This window comes from Bos indicus, chromosome 8 (genome assembly GCF_029378745.1).
Source record: "Bos indicus isolate NIAB-ARS_2022 breed Sahiwal x Tharparkar chromosome 8, NIAB-ARS_B.indTharparkar_mat_pri_1.0, whole genome shotgun sequence".
Lineage (NCBI taxonomy): Eukaryota > Metazoa > Chordata > Mammalia > Artiodactyla > Bovidae > Bos > Bos indicus.
In genome coordinates, this window is record NC_091767.1 from 43,990,584 (window position 1) to 44,010,404 (window position 19,821).

Below are 19,821 nucleotides of genomic sequence, written 5' to 3' on the forward strand. Positions count from 1 at the left end.
AAAAACTTTGCGCAAGTCACCCATTCACTTTGAACCATGGCTTCGTTGGGTCAAGTAAGGATTAAAGCCTCTTGTCTCTTTTGGCATGAATGGATAGTATCAATATAAGGAGCAATTTGACAACAAAAGTGTTTTAAGTTTGACAGTCATGAAAGGACATAAATTCAAAGCAATAGCAAGAAAGCAAAAAGCGAATTTCCAGTTAATTGTCATCAGCATTTCAGGGGACCCAGTTATTCAGCTTGAGATGATTTTGCTCAGGGGGCACCCCATGACTTTCCTCCTGAGTTCTTAGTGCCTAGCCCTTTCCATGTCTGTTTCTTTCTTTCTCTCTTTTCTCTAGGTTGTTTCTCCCTTTCTCCAGCTTTTCCTCCAAGAACATCCTGCTCTCTTCTGCTACATTCTTGATCAAATGTAAACAGCAGGTTGGATTTCAGCTGCCAGAACATGGGATTAGGTGCTGATTCTGATTATCCAGAGAGGGGTGCTCCTTGGATCAACAGGAAGAGTTCACTGTGCCCAGGACACAGTGGGCCCACAGTCGAGCACCACCAAATCATAAGTCGGAATGTTGCTTGGTAACACCAAAAAGACGACCACAGAATTTTCTAGGGGAAATTTGATAATTTTGCCAGATGACTTTAAAGTCAAGATGATAAACTCCAAGCTGAAAAACTATTACTGAAATTTGGAAAGGTTTACAAGAAAGCACATGACATTGACTTGGATATTCTTGAAAATATTCACCATATAAATTTGCAAACTTGGAAGAGTATGGGGTTTCCCAGGTGGCATTAGTGGTAAAGGACCTGCCTCCCAACGCAAGAGACTTAAGAGACTCGAGTTTGATCCCTGGGTTAGGAAGATCTATGGAGGAGGATATGCACTCCAGTATTCTTGCCTGGAGAATCCCATGGACACAGGAGCCTGGTGGGCTACAGTCCAAGAAGTTGCAGAGTCAGATGTGACTAAGAGTTAGCATGCACACAGGCATCCTTACCTTACTTTATCTCATGATTTCACCTAGTATCTTGCTTTTATACAGGCAATGTGGGAAACTTTATATATGGATCAATGATGAATGTATGACTCTTAGTTTTGTTGTAATGACCCATTACAACTTGCTTTTTGTAAAGTATACAATGTTAATCACCCAGAATCACTTGTCTTACCTCTAGTCTGTGAGAGATCTCAGGAAGCTTGGTAATTGCAGGCTCTTTGTAAACGAATTCCTTCTCATCCAAATCCCCAAATTTGGATCCATAGAAACCAACTCGGAAGTAGGTTCCAAACATCCTCTTATGACCCTGATGGACAGAATAAGAAAACCTCTCCTTAGTTTTGTAATTCATGAGGATCCATTGGGTTGCAAAGGGCAGGAGTCTTTTATTGTTGGGTTACAAGGCATTTTATTCCTATGGGAAATACAAACAACACCTTTAAAAATTTGATGTTTATAGAACAAACTTGGGAATTAATAACAACAACAACAACAAAAAAAACCCACGAAAGAGTTCTAGGATTTCTTTTAAGTGAATTTAAGAGATTTTCACATTCCTGGTTGCAAAGTAATTCAACTGCCTTCTTTCACAGTTTGAATGACAGTCCTCTATTTGCAGCCCTTTTCCATTTGATAGGAGAGAGCTACAGTACTGATGTCCGTCGGGTCAGTCACTCCCTAGAGAGGAAGAAGGTCTCAGCATCTCTGAGACAGTCACCTGCTATCAGACCATTGGACTTGTTAGTCAAGATCCTCAGCTACCTTGCTAATGATGCTGTCAAAGGCCTTCTGCAGCTTTTCATGGGTGGAGGTCAGCTTCCGGAAGTCTCGATGAGCTTCCAGGATGGGGATGACCAGCTTGTAGACTTCATTAACCGTCTCGTACAGTCCTCCCTTGGAAAGAGGAGGAAAAAAATTGAAGAGAATTTAATCCACTGGGCACTAGGGAATGGATTTATTATTGGCATCATAATATCTTACAGTGCAGGAATAAACTCTTGAGTATATTTGGGATGGTTGTAGCATTCAAACTGAACTAGACACATGCTAAGTGGTCCTATCTGATAATGTTAAGTTGGAAAAAGGGGTTTCCTGGGAAAAAAATAGGACAGGAGAATGGCAGCAGGGACTAAGAACAATTTAGGAAGACAATCTTGGGCATCATATAGCCAGATGGGGGTCCTCATATATGCAGATGTTCACTGAATGCCTGAAAATACTTAAGAGTCTAACTAGCTGGTTTTCTTGAATTTCAGGGAAAACAAAGTATCCTGGATGTTATCTGGATTCTGAAAGGGAAAGCTGAAAAACAGAAGATAATTAAAACAACAATTAAAATACATAGGCTGTAGGTGGAAACTTGGAAATGAAAAGTAGAGAAGAATGAAAAATATTAGGATGAAAACAAATTGGATCAGCTAAATTGAGTGAAGTATTAAATATTTACTTGGCTTAAAATTTGAGGGAGTAGGGAAATTATGAAAATGAACAACAGACTTTCTTTCCTGACCTGAAACTCAGTAACTTAATCTATACACTTTTTTCCTTTAATTTGGAGTATTTAGACCCAGACTGGGCTTCCCAGGTGGCTCAGTGGTGAAGAATAATCTTCAATGCAGGAGACATAGGTTCAATCCCTGGGTCGGGAAGATCCCTTGGAAGAGGGAATGGCAATCCACTCCAATATTCTTGCCTGGGAAATCCCATGGACAGCAGAGCCTGGAGGGCTACAGTCCATGGGGTCTCAAAAGAGTTGGACATGACTGAACAACAACAACAGACCCAGATTAGGTTAGTGAGGGGAGTGTCTGTGGTTTCCACTCCTACATTTCTCTGAGCTGTCTGTGGTCTGTGACAATCCTGAGGATTACTCAGCTGTCAGGAAAACTCTTGTCTATTATTTTTCTCTTCTCCCAGAGGCTCCACCCCAGGAGTTCTCTCAAGGAGAGTAAATGAGAGAATGAGAACATGCCTTGTGATTTATTGTGTAAGCCTGGGCAAGCCATTTCACCTTGCTGTGGCTTAGTTTCCACCTCTATTAAATGGAAATAATACTGTGAAACTGCTGCCCAGCTAATGAGCATGTAGTGAAAGCCAGAATATTGCAGTGATGAAAGGCTTTCTCACCTCCCTGAGAGCTGAGCCAATTTACATACATCAAAGTCCTCCGGCCCCTCCCATGCCCTGTGCATCCCTGCACGTGGTGTCGTCATGAAGTGGGACTGACTGGCTGGGCACTAAAACCCACACACAGGGCACACACTGAAGTTCAGGCTGACTGCGGCGACCCAGAGGGTGGTGTGTACTGACCGTGCTGAAGAGCTCGGCCGCCTGCTCCAGTAGGCCCACCAGGCCACTCTCTGTGAAGTACCGGCCGGAGCACACCCCATCCTCATCAGGCGACAGGGTGTCATCAGAGACGGCAGACTCCTCCAGTACATTGGAAGAAATATTCTGTAAGAGAACGAAGTGTGAGCCTGGAGAATTGGGGAACCCGACTAACAAGGCACCACAGGAGTCCATAGTAGGGATGAGGAAGCCATCACTCCGACAGCGTCACCTTGTATGATTGTAAAAGGTCTGTAATTCCATCTAGAACAGCCTCTGGCTGCCACTCATTTTGAAAGAACACATAGAAACACTGGCCTTCAAAACTCAAGATTTTTTTTTCTTTTTAACCATTGGCAGATACAGAAAGGGCACTTACCGCAACGTAACAACAGCTGAGTTGCTTTAGAGAAAGGACCCTAAGGGACATTCAGCAGGGAGTGAGGTTTTTAAAATTAACTTTTTAAAAAGTTAATTAGACTCCTTGTTTCACCAGCTGAGTGAAACTCTAAGGTACTTGCTACTACTGACTTGGCTTGTAGGTGAACAGTCATAATATCACATGACAATTGCAAATGAGAAGGCCTTCTTTATGGGAATCTTTATGACAATGCAGCAGTTACTGGTTTTTTTCTCTCCCCTCAAACATTTTGTTCCTTTCTATACACTTTTATTTTTACATAAACCATAAAGCTGAAAGTCTCTCGTAGAGAATGCAGTGATCAGGGCCAGGGCTAAAGTGAGCAAGGTGAAAACCCCAGGTCATACATTTAGGAAACACTCACTCTCAGGGTTCTGTAAGATATGACCTGGAACACGCTGGACCCTGAGAGCGGAGTGCTTCCTTAAATTCTGCACTTCACATGACTTGCTCACCTCACCCCAGTTCTGGCTCTGGCAGGGACTCTCATACTTTTGACAGCCCAAGAATCATTTTCTTCAGTCTGTCTCACGGATATAGAAAAAATGCACATGGTGCATTAAAAAAACTGGAAACCTTTGTAGCTTAGGGCTGGCAAACAGGTAGCACGCATGCTATTTCTTCATATGTCTAGACTCGTAGCAGACAGAACTAATTAATTATAGTACTCTTTTTCCTGAAGCTTTTTTCAAAATTCCTCTCAGTATGGTTCTCCAATCAACCACTATCAATTGACCAGGGTTGGCTACTGAAGTAAAATCTGTCTGCCTCTTGTTGGCCTGGCTAGCATGATCGAGTGACTCATCCTGAGCGTCAAGGAAGAGAGAGTTGTTCCAGTCCTCTGTCTTCTGATAAGGTAGTTTTTGGAATACAGGAGACTCTCAGAACCTCTTGTGACAGTCTTTTTTCTACGATGTTTCTAAACTAGAAATAACAGAAGGTCCAAGAGATTTCGTTGAAAAAATCTAATGACCCAAGAAACGAATACCATTAGTACTGGATGCAATTGTCCACGTGTAGAGGAATATAGCTGCAGTTATGCAGTCTTATTAGCCAGAGAAGGCGATGGCACCCCACTCTAGTACTCTTGCCTGGAAAATCCCATGGATGGAGGAGCCTGGTGGGCTGCAGTCCGTGGGGTCGCGAAGAGTCGGACATGACTGAGCGACTTCACTTTCACTTTTCACTTTCCTGCATTGGAGAAGGAAATGGCAACCCACTCCAGTGTTCTTGCCTGGAGAATCCCAGGGACAGAGGAGCCTAGTGGGCTGCCATCTATGGGGTCGAACAGAGTCGGACACGACTGAAGCGACTTAGCAGCAGCAGCAGCAGCAGCAGCAATCTTATCAGCCGTAGTCAGAGGAAAAAGATTCTGGGCAGATTTTTCTGGCTTCAGAATCAGGGAGGTAAAAGTAACATCAGTATCTAAGAATGCAGACATATCTACATTTGTGGAATAAATATTGCACTCTGGGGCACAGATTCAACGATCTCAGCTCCTTGGAATTCAGTGGCCTCAGGGTTATTATTTTCCTTGCACAGATTTATTTATCTCCAGTTTATAATTCCTTTCCAAAATTTCAATTTTACTGGAGCAGAACAAAGTTGAAAACTAAAGCACACAGCATTTAAGGAATCAACACTGAACATCTGTTGTTAATGCTGCCCAAAATTCCTTCATCCTTCTGTAAAGTAAAGCCTCCAGGGAAACCATCCATAACTCCAGGTGTGGACCTCAACTCTGGTCCAGCCAATCATAGCGTTCCATGTCTCTGGCCACTATGATTGGTTCAGAGATGAGCACATGACCCGGTCAGAACCAACAGATGCACTGAGACTGTCTCTGCAACTTCTGGAAATAAAGGCATTTCTCTATTCTCCTGGACTTGAACCTAGGGAGATGTAAACAAATATTTGTCCATGAGTGTGGGAAGCCGGTAAAGAAAAAAGCTGAGCTGACATAACAGAAAGCAGAGACTGGAAGTGATGATGATACTGAGGTCTGATGACATTGTTTGGGCCCCTAGGTCCAGTTTGGCAGGTGCTACTCCAGACTCATCTCTCTCACGTAAGCTGATAAATTCCATTTCTACCTTAGGTCAGTCTGGGTTAGGTTTTCTGCCATGTGCAAGCACACATTTCCTAAAAGATTTGCTATGTCTCATTCAAGAGAAAGGAGACTTGGTTCATAAGCATCAGCATAATTTGGCTTCTCTTCTCACCATGTTCTGTGTGTTGAAGACCTCACTCTTCACAATTCCTTCCCCTTCCCCTTCCTTGTCTTTCTGAACATTCCATGGCCCCCAAGCTGGGTCACATGATAAATACTCACAGTTTCTTGTACCTCTTTATTACAGCAGTTATCATAATTGTAATTGAATAAAAAATGGAAGAATTAGCTATATGATCTCACTTTCTGGCTGGAATGTAAAGTCCGTGAGGACAAAATAAATGCTCGATAAATATCACCTAAAAGAATGAATGAGTGAATAAAGATCTATGAAAAAGTAGAGCTATATGCCCCCACATAGGGACAACATGGGAGTTTTTCTGTTGTTTCTAGAATAACGATTCTACTCACCTTGGTATGACTTTCTATAAGCAATAGAATTCTAGGTGAAATAAGAATTGCAAGGCTTACTAAACATGAAACAATAATTAAATGCCATTAATATTTAAGTGATGAATATAAAATAAAATACAGTAAGTGGGAAAAAGGCATTAAAGTTTATAAGTAATAGTTTAGTTAATGAAACAAGACAAAAGGATGATATAATTCCACATTAAGTGGTAAGCCCAAAGATTTCTGGGAACTGCAAGAGTAGTACTTATATTTTTCCTTGCTAATATCAAATGGTCAAAATTTGGCAAAAAAATTTGGCAAAAAAATATTTGGCAAAAAAATTTGGCAAAAAAAAATATATATCTAAAATTGGTTTTTATACCTTTCTTCATTATTGTATGATTCAAAATCAGGTGTGATATTTTTATGCTTTTGGGGTAAGAATTAAATTTTTGGCTTTTTATAATGAACATTTCTGAATTGAGAATAAAATTTATTTGCTGAGAATGAAATGACAAATAGTATTGGTATTGAAGACCATAAGAAAGGAGGAATTAATAATATGAGGCAATACCCAGATTGCCTGGTGAACAGTATCCAGGAAATCAGAAACTCCTGGCTCTGCCAACAGCCGTTTTTGTGTCTTACTTTCTAAGCCTGGGAAAGCTACTTTGAATTATCTCCTCTTTCTGGTTCACACAGCATCACAAAACTGAATTGAAGAGCAACAATGAGAATAAAGCCTTTTATAAAATCAGTCCCGTAAATTCAAACAGGAATAATCCAAACGCTTGTAAACAACTCTGTGAGTCTGCCTTGAAAAGGGCTCTCTTTCTGTACTATATTGTTACAGGTTTCAGGAATGGTCATTTCTATGGATTAGGCCTCTAAAAGTACCCATAAAATTTTTGTTTCCTCTAAAGACTGTTTAAAGTACTCACCAAAAACAGTCCAAGTGACCACTGAGCATTGCAACCTGAACCAACTTTCAGACCTAGCAGACAATTTCCCATTGCTAACTATGGGTAATATTCAGCTTATCCTAAGACAGTATTGATTCAGCCCTTTTTTCCTTCCCAGGTCAGTTTGGTTCTTTCTCAGTTTTAGATTAGAGAGGAAGATGTTAAACAGTTGGGGAGTGTAATCAAAGGAATGGGCCTGGATGGGAATAATTTCTCCAATATTTGGAAAAAATACTTTCACATTTGTCAGTATACTGTGCCAGTTACAAGTCTTTGAGAAAGAGTTTAAATGACCTTAGAAAAGTTGCTCTCTCAATTTATCTGTGCAGCAGGAGTAATAATATCTGCTCTATTTGTCTGTTTCACTGGTTTATGGAGAAGGTCAAATGAAATCATGGATATGAAAGTATTTAGGAATGTCAAAATGCCTATCAAATCTATATTTACTGTAAATAATAATCTAAAAAAAACCCGAGATGGTAAAGCTATTAGAAGAGGCAAATGTAATACACTAAAGCAGGTCTTCTCAACCTTGGCAATATTGATATTTGGGGGCCAGATAATTTTTTTGTGGTGGGAGCTGTCCTATGTATTGTAGGGTGTTTAGCAGCACCCCTGGCTTATACCTATTAAATGCCACTAGTATCCACCCTCCCGCCCTCAGTTGTAACAACCAAAAATATTTTCAGAGGTTGGCAAATGCCCCCAGATGAGAGCCACTGCACCAAAGGAAAAGGTGAACCTGCCCCCACCTGAAAGCTGACGCTGCCCACGGGCAGATAGCTGTGGTCCTCCAGCATGCTCAGATATTCCGCCACCAAAGCAGCCGCATGGACCAGGCACATGGCGGCCTCCGTGTAGCACTTCCTCTTGGTGTGTTTCTCTGCCATGTTCTGGAGCCAGGTCAGCCGCAGATCAGGAGAGGCCTGGTAACTCTTGGCAATTCTGAAGATGGGTTTCGAAAGTTTCAAAGACAACTGGTTAGTGATACTGTTTTTCTATTGGGTATGGACACTTTTTTTCCCTTGAGAGTTTTGCCTGCATGTTCAGAAAATAAGAGAAAAGGCAAACATGTATAAGTCCAACTGTTTTAATTTCACGTCTAGGGTGTGTAGGACCCTAAGAATGTATCATTTAGTTAAAGATTTATGGGGGAAGAAAAGACCTGATGAAACGATGTCTATTTGAATGGAGCACTAGTAACTGTTCTTTCTTTACTTTCCTTTATTTCAAAATAATAACAGAAGACAAAAAGTACTACCCTTCTTATGACATCATGTCAGAACAATTTTGTCTTTGTAAGTAGTTTCTCCTAAAACAAGGATTACAAAGCAAAAATTTAAACTACAGAGTAAAATATGATTTCTAAATGAAACTTACATGCATGTCTGAATGTAAGTGGAAAAAATTTCAGATATAATTCATGTAACAGTTGATAGTTCTTTTCTCTCATTCTATGGTAAGTAGAAAATAATGTTAAAAATATACACCTCCCTTTAAATCAGGGAACTGTTTCTGAAAACATGTACATGAATCAACACCCTCCAAATGATGATTTTCTACCAATTTCTAAGTACAGTTCTGGATGTCAGCCAAATTAGTATAGCGACATTTCCTATGATAATTATATTCATAAAAACTCCATAGGGGCAAACCCTTGATATTTAAGTAACACACTTTTGATTTTATCAGAAAAGTTCACCTGTACATGAGATCCATAAGCATCTCAGGATCTTCCTGAAATTCCCTCATTTTCACCGTGTCATATAAGATGCTATTCAGATTGCAGAGAAGTTCTTCCACCTGGAAGAAAAAAAAGTGTATACCCCAAACAACCTTAGCATTGTAGTCCATGGTAACAAAAAGTGAGGACTGCACTGAGAGTCCAAGGGGCAGTCATGAGCAGGCTTTGCTAAGACAGGAGAGATCACAGGTGGAGGGAAGTCTAGACTGCCTCCTCTTTGACCTTCATCTTTGCAGGTCCAGGCACTGCCACGGCCTATACGTGAGTTGGCCTTTGACATCCATGTATTAGTCCTGAATCCTTATACTATCTTCCCTCTCCAATACTCTTTTGGTGAAATTAGTTTCAGTTCTTTGTAACATGTAAGCCTTCGACTGTACTCTGGACATCAGGGCTTTTTATAACAACGAGGAGGCAGCTTAGGACCTCAGCTTAGGTTCCATATAATGCGTATGACAATATTTTGCATAATTATCTGTATCATATGACATAATTATATTTAATAAAAGTTATATAATATATAAAATATATTATGTTATATATCTTATACACACACATATATATGTATGTTTGTGTGTGTATATACATATGTATATGTATGTGTGTACACACACACAGAGGTTTAAAACTGGCTGACCCCAGACCCACGTATGAGACAAAGCATGCTCTTCGGTCTACCTGCATGGGAAAAGGAGTGGTCTGCATGGCTGTGTCCTCTTCTGCATAGGCCAAAATTGTCCTCAAGGATCTTCTCAGGTATTCCTCATTAAAGTCTTGTGCTTTTCCCACCAAAGATGCCAGAGACATGGTTACTTGCATCTTTACTCTTGCAAAGTTCTGAGTCAGGGAAAAAATGGTGGAACAAACAAGAAGCAGTCAGCTAGGAGATAACTGGAGGAGGTAGAGCCAGATAGCAATAACTGTCTAGTGTTTCCTTTACCCAAGCTCAATCATTTCCTTTTTTCCCAATGAAATGTGAGCCATACTTTGCTCATGATTCATATTGTTGTTTAAATGGTTTAAATGGGTATTGCTCTGACATAAATCTGTCAGCTCCCTTTAAATTTTCATTGAGCACTGGGCCAGCTCTGTGCAGTAACGCTGAAAGGTTCCTACACAGCTGGGTTACAGAATGTCTCCTTTCGTGCCAAGATTCCTCTTCTTGGAACTTTATTTAAACTTCAAAGAGGAGCAGAATCTACATGGGCAAGATTTCTGAGATTTCTGGACTCTGGGTAGGCAGTGACATTCTGTTTCTCTTTTCCTTCTAGGCCCATGGAAAAATATGGTGATTCCAAGGGGCTCTGATAAATGTCCTAAAGGCTTTTCAATAGCTATACCTAATACATTCTGAGGACCCTGCCTTTCTTCCATGGACCAAATTATCTTTGAATATAGTTGAACACGCTCATTAACATGACCACAAATGTAAACTGCAAAACAGCACACCAAAATCTAGACCAACTAAGACTATGCTGTAATAAGGCTGAATTCCAAAGGCTACTAAGCTTCAGTGAACACTTAGGCATAGATGATAGTGATCATTTCAAATTCTCTTCCACAGGTCATTCTGGCACCAGTCAATCAGAATGTGGAAATAAGAGAAGCTTTTCCAAAGTCCTAATTCTGTTGTATTTTTCACCCACAGATGACAACCTTGAATCTACACACAGCCATTCATTTCTTATGGAAACACACTGATGGAAAACACTGCTTTCATCAGTCTTAATAATTTACTTCCAGATGGAAATTCAGAAAAAAGCTGCTATCCATCTACATGTCCATTGTTCCCTTCACACAGGGCAGAAGTCAACTGCAATAGTGCACACTTTTCCTCTACCAGTGCTTTGCACTGACTCTTGATCCTAGGTCCCCTTGAGCACTTACGCTGGTGGCTCCAAAGCTGAACCTCATGAGGAGGTAGAGAGTGGCGCAGGCTTGGCTGCGGGTGATGTCCATGCTGCTGCTGCAGTGGTGCAGCACTCGCTGACACAGGTCTGCACACTGCTCCACTTCCTCCTCAAACAACAAGTCGCCAAACTAGGAGAGACGCAGCGGCATTAGACATCACTTGGCACATTCATACCCTTTCTGGACCAGATGCCTGTTGAGATATGTAAATGTCTGCTTGGACAAGCAAAGCCCAGAAGAGTTAATGCACTGCTTCATAAAGATAATGAGTTACTTGAGTCAGAAGATGAACTAAAGCAATGGAGTTGACTTGATCTCATTAGGAACTGCTTACAAAGAGCAAGGCTACATAATTATCTGCATGGTTAGCCAGGCTGCATTCCCTGGTGAAGTCACAGCTCTGAAGGAATTATTCCATGTTTCCCTGGAAATTATTGGTGACTAAGAGCAAATGATCCCGACAGGTAAGAGCAGAGATAGTCCACTTTATTTCGGCTGTGCCTCATGGCTTATGGGATCTTAAGTTTCCCAACCAGGGATCGAAATACTGAAAATGCAGAGTCTTAACCACTGGACCACCAGGGAAGCCCCAGGAGTCCACTTTCTAAATGTAAAAGATACCAGGTAGAGGTCAACAACCAAGATTTTCAATAAAGGGATTGGCGGGGGGTGGAGTGTGGAGCACAGAAATCTGCAATACACCATTTTACTTTAGGAAAATCTATATTCTTCAGGCTATGAGAAATTTATTTTTAAACTTTCTGGCATTTTATGATGTGACATTTTGTAAGACTCACTAATGGGAGTCATGCAGAGGAACTGAATCTCATTCACGTAAGACATTAATGAAAAAAAGGTGAAAAACAAATCTGCTCAATTGATTTCCACTCTCATGTCTTCAGTGAGTGGGCCCACATTTCTAATGTGAGAGGCACTGGTGAGTCTCACAGAATCAGTGTATCTGCTTCCTTCCTAACGAGACTTAAGACTTTTACCCCAGTGTCACTTAACGCAATGGTGGTCTGTGGGTTTTCGTGCACCTGAAGCAAGAAATGTGAAGCTAGACTGATGAGAATCTTAACTCTTAATAAAAAGTAAGAGAATAAGCATCCCATGTTTACCTTGGCAATGAGAGCACGGAGCGTCGCAAAGCAGTGAGTTAGGTATGTGGTGCTCTGATCACAGCTCAGAGAATTCACAAGGACCCTTAGCACGCCTCCCAGAAGGCTGTCTTTACAGTCCAGAGCTGAGCTCGCCTGGGGGAAGAGAAGAACAGCATCGATGAATCCCTGTGCTATGCCCGTGAACTGAGAGGGGAAGACAAAAGTAGGTACTTCTGGCAATTAGCACAGTGACGCTGACATTTCATCTCTTGGTCTATGATCTTAAGGGTTTGAGAAAGTACCCTGCATACAGTCCATCACCAGGAGTGCTGAAGCCCTATTTCCACATGACTTTATTCCAAAACTCCCAACTGATTTGGGATTTACACCTTATTCCAGGCTGCTAACTCAAGCTATAAAGCACACCTTCCCCTCATCCTGGGTGAGCTTTTGGAAAGGTCTTTTTCCTTGTATACAAGGCACAGCTTTCCTTGTGGGCCTCCCAGGGGCTGCCTGTGGCAGTGGACGTTCCTAAAGAGAAGCTTATTCATCACCTGCAGCAGGACTAATACCACCAATGTCAATAACAGTTTTCAACTGCCTTTGAAAACTCCAAGTACATTTTGAGTACCGATGTTAAGAAGACAGCACTCAAAGCAGTATTGTATAAAGATATAATTTTCCTGTGGTCATGTATGGATGTGAGAGTTGGACTGTAAGAAGGCTGAGCACCGAAGACTTGATGCTTTTGAACTGTGGTGTTGGAGAAGACTCTTGAGAGTCCCATGGACTGCAAGGAGATCCAACCAGTCCATTCTGAAGGAGATCAGCCCTGGGATTTCTTTGGAAGGAATGATGCTAAAGCTGAAACTCCAGTACTTTGGCCACCTCATGCGAAGAGTTGACTCATTGGAAAAGACTCTGATGCTGGGAGGGATTGGGGGCAGGAGGAGAAGGGGACGACAGAGGATGAGATGGCTGGATGGCATCACTGACTCGATGGACGTGAGTCTGAGTGAATTCCGGGAGTTGGTGATGGACAGGGAGGCCTGGCGTGCTGAGATTCATGGGGTCGCAAAGAGTCGGACACGACTGAGCGACTGATCTGATCTGATCTATCAAAGATACCATATACTTTTTGTCTTTATTTTTATACAATAATTACATTTTAAGAGACAAAAGTTGGATTACTAAGGTTCAACTGTGTTTTGATGATATTTCCTTTTCTGGCCCTAGAAACAATACTGGATCCATTCTAATAAATGATTTTTCATTGGAAACATGTACGGACTCATTTTTGAGGTTAAACTAAAAACGTTATCACCTAGATGTCTTGAGAATTTCTGGAAACATTCACTTAGAAGATGAAATTAGTATGGTGAACTACATTACTGTAAAGTTCACAGTGATATAATACTTTTCTACAGCACAGTTGGCAAATTCTTGGTACAGATTATTTTTCTTCATTAATTTGTGTCCAAAACAGACATCATTAATCACACTTTGCCCTCTTTTTACTTCGTCCAGTCATAATCTTAGCTCCCATACAGACATCAACCATAATTCAAAGGCGGTTGACCTAGCAAAAAAACAAACACGAAAACCTACCTACCACAACTATTATAGGTATTGAATTATAAGCCCACCACTCACATTATAATCTTTGCATACGCTCAAGTAGATTTAACTATGAGGGTCAGTCTGTCAAGCACCTAAGTCTTTCCAAGTGAACATCAAGTCAATGCATCCAGAAGAATGTCCTGTTTGAGTATTTCTGGAATTTCTAAGGTGGATGCTATTGTAAGTAGCTTTCACTACTGTAAATAGTCTTGCAATGTCACTTCCTTTATCTGGCTTCCCTTGTGGCTCCGCTGGTAAAGAATCCACCTACAATGCGGGAGACCTGGGTTTGATCCCTGGGTCAGGAAGATTCCCTGGAGAAGGAAAAGGTTATCCACTCCAGTATTCTGGCCTGGAGAATTCCAAGGACTGCACAGTCCACAGGGGCACAAAGAATCGGATGCAACTGAGTGATTCACTTTCATTGTAAATAGTAAACTTCCTGACTTCATTAAACAAAAAGCATTTTCTATCACGCTTATTTTTCACAATTTTCTATACAGGATTCTTATTAAATTTCAGTGGACATATTCATGTTGAACAGATCAGGTGTTTGTTGTCCTCACCTGGATAATGTTTTCCTGCATATCAAGGATGATTAAATTTGCTTCTGTAGCCAGATTGCCACTGATCAAGGCTTCTTGATCTAACTCTGCCTTTGTTCTAAGAAACAAAAAGAGGTCAAATTAAAGCGCACATCAAATCTGGTCATCTCCTGATGATGGTAATCCACATGCCAAGTGTAAAGAAATCTTCTGAAGAGTCAATCTAGGAGTGAAAACAAAGCAGCTGGTCACTGGCAACTTGTGTAATTGGAGCCTGGTTAAAAGATTTTCTAGGTAGAGGCTCCAGGCCATTCTCATCCCCACTATTACGAAGAATGATGACAATTATAAAAATAACAAATGGGTAGAAGAGCAATTATTGGTTATTACTAGCAATTAGGCCAGCCAATCAGATTGTTGCTTAAAGCTTGAGGGTCATTCTTGCATTTCACCTGTGAGAATCATCTCCCAACCTGAGCCAAGAAGCCCCTGCAACAAGCTAGAGGACGCAAGACTGGGTTTGATGTGAATTTGGCTAATCACAATGCTGCTGGATTAGGAAAGGATGATGTTTCAGAAGCGGTCAGGGAAGAATCAGTGTCTTGACTTTCCAAAGACTACTTTGGGGTTGCACAGTCAAGTACGGGCCTTTTGTCCTTTTCCAATGGGAAGCAAGGCTGCATTCCTGTCAGGCACACCGTCTAACTTCCTGCTGGATGTCAGTGGTTATTACTCACTGGGGAATGGGAAATTACCTAGCGGAACCTTTCTATTAGGTTCTTTTTTTAAGGAATCAGAGCATTTTATGTATTAATTCATCCATTCTCATAAATTTCAAGTGAAGCTAGAAAGAGAGATTTCGTATCTTCAAATTTAGTGGCCAGGAAAGGGAAGTGTGAAGAACTGACTTTCTCAAGACGTCCCAGTGCTGAAGTGTTGCCACAGGGGCTAAGGCATCCTGATATAAGCTCAAAAGTCTTGGTCCAAGATCATCCCTTAGCTGTGCTCGAGTCCCTTCACCCAATGATGGGGGCATTGCTGTTGCTTATGTTCCATCAAGGACTCAGAATTGACACTTTCTATGTTTTAAATGTTTTCATGCCTAGAATAGGCTCTGTGGTCCCAAGCTGCTCTATATTTTTTCCTCATTCTCCAAATGACAATATTTATGTAAAATAAGTGAAACAGAAAAGCTTCTTTTTATTAATTCACTGGTAGGTTTAGATTTAGAGCAAAGCTATTTAACAGAAACATAATGGGGGGTTACTTGTGTCATTTTATATTTTGTAGTAGCCACACAGGTGAAATTAATGTTAATATTTTTATTTAACCCAATATATCAAAAATATTGCTGATGTGTAATCACAATAAAATTTATTAATGAGATATTTTACATTCTTTTACCTGTGCTAAGTTCAATATCTGACATGTATATTTTCACTTACTGCACTACCATGGCTACTGTACTAGACAGTGAAGATCTAGCGTGACCTAATCTGGGTTTTTTTTTTCCAAATTTTTCAATTGTGGCAAAATACACACAACATAAAATTTACCACCTTAACCATTTTTAAGTGTACAGTTAAGTGGTCCCAAGTATACTCATATTGTACAACTATCATCACCACTAATACGGATTTAAAAAGCCTATCAGCTATTTCTTGAAAACAATGGTTCTCAAATCTGACTTCACAAGAATCAAATGGGGCTTTCACCACATACTGTTTTCTGAGTAACATTGCTGGAGATCCTGAATTAACTGGCCTGAGGTACATCTGAGCACTGGGGGCTATTAAAGCTCCCCAGGCAATTTTAATGTACAGCTGGGTTGAAAATGACTGCTCTAAAAGAAACAGAGCCAAAATCATTGAATAGTGATCTAAAAGAAGGTGAAAGACACCACTGGTATAATTACAAAAGTTTTCCTAAACAGCTAACTTGCACGGTTACAATTCACTACGGTTTCGCTTTTAAAAAATCACCCATGAAGATGATCAGAAGTGAATCATTACCTCTGGCAACAAGCAGCCCAAAGCGCAGCTCAGGGCTGACTTGACCTGGAGGGGTTTGGTGTGCCCTGTGTGGAAAGCCTCAGTACTGTGCTGTTTCTGTGACAAAAGGGGAAGATTTCCCCAAACACCCACTTACACAGCCCAGGCAATCGTGCTTTCTGTTCAGCTCTTCTTTTAATCTCATGGAGTAGATGGCCTAACTGCCTAAGCAGTTCTGTGTTAATTAACTACATGCAATAGTTCTTTAATTTGTGTGTGTGATGGTGGTGGGGGGCGGGGTGGTGTTCAATGCCTAAATTAAAACGTACAGACTCTCAGAATCAATAGTTTATAAATCAGTTCAGGGAACTTAGAACAAGCACAAAATACCCAAAGCAAATGGATATGATTCCTAAGAGCAACAACTGGGCTATACAAGCAACACATATAATTAAAATATTTATCTCCTTAATGTTTTAAAATAAACTTGACTTCCAAAAGTCCCATAAATGAACCAGAATGATCCATTCTTGTGATAACAACAAAGATAGCAACATATTTATTTATAAAAAAAACACTGCTACTCAAGCCCATCTCATCCCCCACCCCTCCTTATAACGGATGTTTTATATACCATGGGGATACCCTGTGTATGCCTTGTCAAGTGTATGCATGTGGGGAGGGGTTGTCTTAAGCCATATAATGTTTCAGCAGTGAACCCCAGGATTCATTAAGCTACCTCTTGCTAAGAGGAACAGCAGATACTAATATGTGCTATCTATTCAGACAATTTAGTTTGAGCCCTCATAGGTCCAAATTGTTGTGTATACTACAATATGGATATAGCATATATTGCAATCCAAGCAGGTTTTTCTTCTTTTACTTTAGCATTATTTTCTGATAATAATATATCATAATACACATTCATTGTAGGAAATACAGAAAAGTATAAAAAGGAAAACATCCTTCACAAACATTCTCAACACAAAGAAAATCGTGGTTAATGTTTTGGTAAATTTCCTTCCAGTCTTTAAAAACTATATCTACTATGTGTAGAGATTTAAAATTATACTCTTAAAACAAATGTCTACTCTGCTTTGTTCACTTAACATTGAATCAAAAGCATTTCCCATATCATTAAAATGATTTGGAAATATTTAAATGCCAACCTAATATTTCATTATCTATTTCCCTATTAGCATTTAGAATGTTTCAATTTTGTGTGGGTCTTCCCTGGTGGCTTGGCAATAAAGAATCTGCCTGCCAATGCAGGCACACTGAGACTTGGGAGACACAAGAGACTCAGGTTTGATCCCTGGCTCAGGAAGATCCCCTGGAGAAGGAAATAGCAACCCCCTGCAGTATTCTTGCCTGGGAAATCCCATGGACAGAGGAACCTGGCAGGCTACAGTCCATGTGGTTGCAAAGAGTTGAACAAGACTTAGTGACTAAACAACAATTAAAAAAATTTTTTTTATGTAATGCTGACATAAATATCCCTGAATATACATCTTTGTACACATTTGTGGAGTGGAAATATGGATTGAAATGATGTGGTCCTGGGTACCCTGTCCTGACTCATCAGCAGTTTTTGTTAAGCTAGCTGAGATTGCTAAACATTAGTTTTCTTTAAATGCTTATTAATGTGATAAATGTTTAAGAGCTGGATATCATAACTCTTTATATCATTGATTATCCTGGAACCCTGGATGAACTAAATGTATACAGATAATGATGTTTCAGTTTCTTACCCTTGGAAGGATGTAGTTGTTTCAGTAACACAAGTAGCCTGGGAAAAATCATTTTGAACTTTAGGTAAAAGTGGCACAAAGTTGCTGAGTGACTTACTTATCTAGCTTCTCATTAGCTTGCCGCCAATGTGTCTGCTCTTTCCTCCATCTCAAATTTTCATTTAGGCCTGGAAATCGGTCATTCCCTAGGAGTTAAGAAATGCACAACAGGAATTTGATTAGCAGTAGTAGCAAGATAACCAGAAGTTTTGTAACAAGCTCAACTGAAGGGACTCAGTGCTGTTTCTCCAGATAATTAGAATCCATGCTGGTGCTGGTGGGAGGCCAAACTCATAACCAAGTCTGGGATGGGTTAGTCTGCTCTTTGATTGACAGGCCAGACCTCAGAAGCCTTTCTGGAGTGTTGGCAAGCACATCTCCCATGGACACAGGGTTTCAGTGAAATCAGGGTTTCTCCCCATATTATTTATTTATGAAGAGTGCTGGTGTTGAAAAAGGGTGCTCAACCACCCCTGAGAAGCTCAGCTCCTTCCAAGTTCCCTGCCACCGCGTCCCACTGAAGAGCAGGAACCATCACTTTGTTTTCCTTGAGCACAATGGATAAGGCTGATATGCCCTAAAAAGAAGAACTCAGCCTTTTGGAGATCACTCTCAGACTGTGGGGTAGGACCCTCTAAGACCACCGCAGGAGGGGACTGGACCTATTCTAGTAAACCCTGCATGACTTGGGGAAATGATCTTGGAACCAGAACTATCAGTAGGACTATCTACATAGACTCTTCAAATATCCCAGGGAGAAATGAGGGAGACACCATTCATCATCCCACGACTCATATTCTTGGATGGGATCTTTTACCACCAGTAAGTTTTAAACAGAAGATGCCATCTGAGGACATTTTCAGGGCTCCTGTGATCTCAGGAAAGGAGCTTTCCCTTAGAGGAATGTGGCTAACATCACATACATCGTGCGCCGAATCCCAGAATCTGCTTGTCTCTATTACCACACGTGTTAAGAAAGTGGTGGTGTCTATTCATCATGTGGGGAGGACGCTCCTTCCCACAAAGGGTACCAAACTCTGCTGACAGAGAGCAGGGAAGGGCTGACCCAACACACCTGGAGTCCGGCAGCGCCGCATCATCTCCCCTCGGGCCCCTTCCCCACGGAGCAAAGCCTCTTCCAGCCTGGCCTTGACATCCCTCGACTTCTGCAGAACTTGGGTACTGACTTTGTCAGAACTCTGTTTTCCCTGGACAGGACAGAGGCAGGAGGACATTAAGTTTGGGGAGCTCTCTGTTCACGGGGAGAATCCTAAAGACAGAACACCCATGGTGACATCAGCCAGTTTGGACATATGCTACAAAGACACCCTGTTCTGGGGGATCCTCTGGCTGAAATTCTGTCAATGGGAATGACATTCTCTCTGAAGAAGACAGAGATCCTTTCCTGGTGGAATTATCATATCTAGATAGGATACAGATATGCAAATAGGTTATAGACTTAAATACAGAAATAAGACAAAATTAAGGATGCTGCCATTGTCCAAACAGAGGGGGAACAGTGACAAGACAGAACTTGAGAGATACCTTGTATTCAAAACATGAGACACAGATGAAAAGGAGATCTAAAATCCTGTTTAGCTGCATGGATGGCAGGTCGGCGATCCACTTCCTAAGGAGGGTCTGGTCAGCATTTTTCATGATCCACAGGAAGCAGATCATGAGGTTTCGGGTCGTGTCAGCATTCAGCATATTGTACTGCTTGTAGGGCTGGAAGGAGGCAGATTGGGAGATGGATGCAAGGGAAGAGGTTGAGCAGCAGACATAATGAAAGGAATGCTGATTTCTTAATACACAGTGTCTGTACTTCTTCCTGGGCTGGGGT

The 19,821-nt window shown here is 41.0% G+C and overlaps 1 protein-coding gene across 4 annotated transcripts in view; it reads right to left on the minus strand.

The window, feature by feature from the left end:
• The window catches only part of DOCK8 (dedicator of cytokinesis 8), a 233,498-nt gene that overhangs the window by 20,503 nt on the left and 193,174 nt on the right, over positions 1–19,821 (minus strand). For all 4 annotated transcript variants that reach the window (XM_070794611.1, XM_019966033.2, XM_070794610.1 and 1 more), the window contains 12 exons: positions 19,524–19,706; positions 19,054–19,186; positions 18,037–18,124; positions 14,219–14,315; positions 12,051–12,185; positions 10,906–11,058; positions 9,697–9,855; positions 8,977–9,077; positions 8,027–8,219; positions 3,311–3,454; positions 1,763–1,894; positions 1,173–1,307 (listed from right to left, as the gene is read on the minus strand). In XM_070794611.1, coding sequence (XP_070650712.1) covers positions 1,173–1,307; positions 1,763–1,894; positions 3,311–3,454; positions 8,027–8,219; positions 8,977–9,077; positions 9,697–9,855; positions 10,906–11,058; positions 12,051–12,185; positions 14,219–14,315; positions 18,037–18,124; positions 19,054–19,186; positions 19,524–19,706 — 1,653 coding nt within the window. The remainder of the gene's footprint in view (positions 1–1,172; positions 1,308–1,762; positions 1,895–3,310; positions 3,455–8,026; positions 8,220–8,976; positions 9,078–9,696; positions 9,856–10,905; positions 11,059–12,050; positions 12,186–14,218; positions 14,316–18,036; positions 18,125–19,053; positions 19,187–19,523; positions 19,707–19,821) is intronic.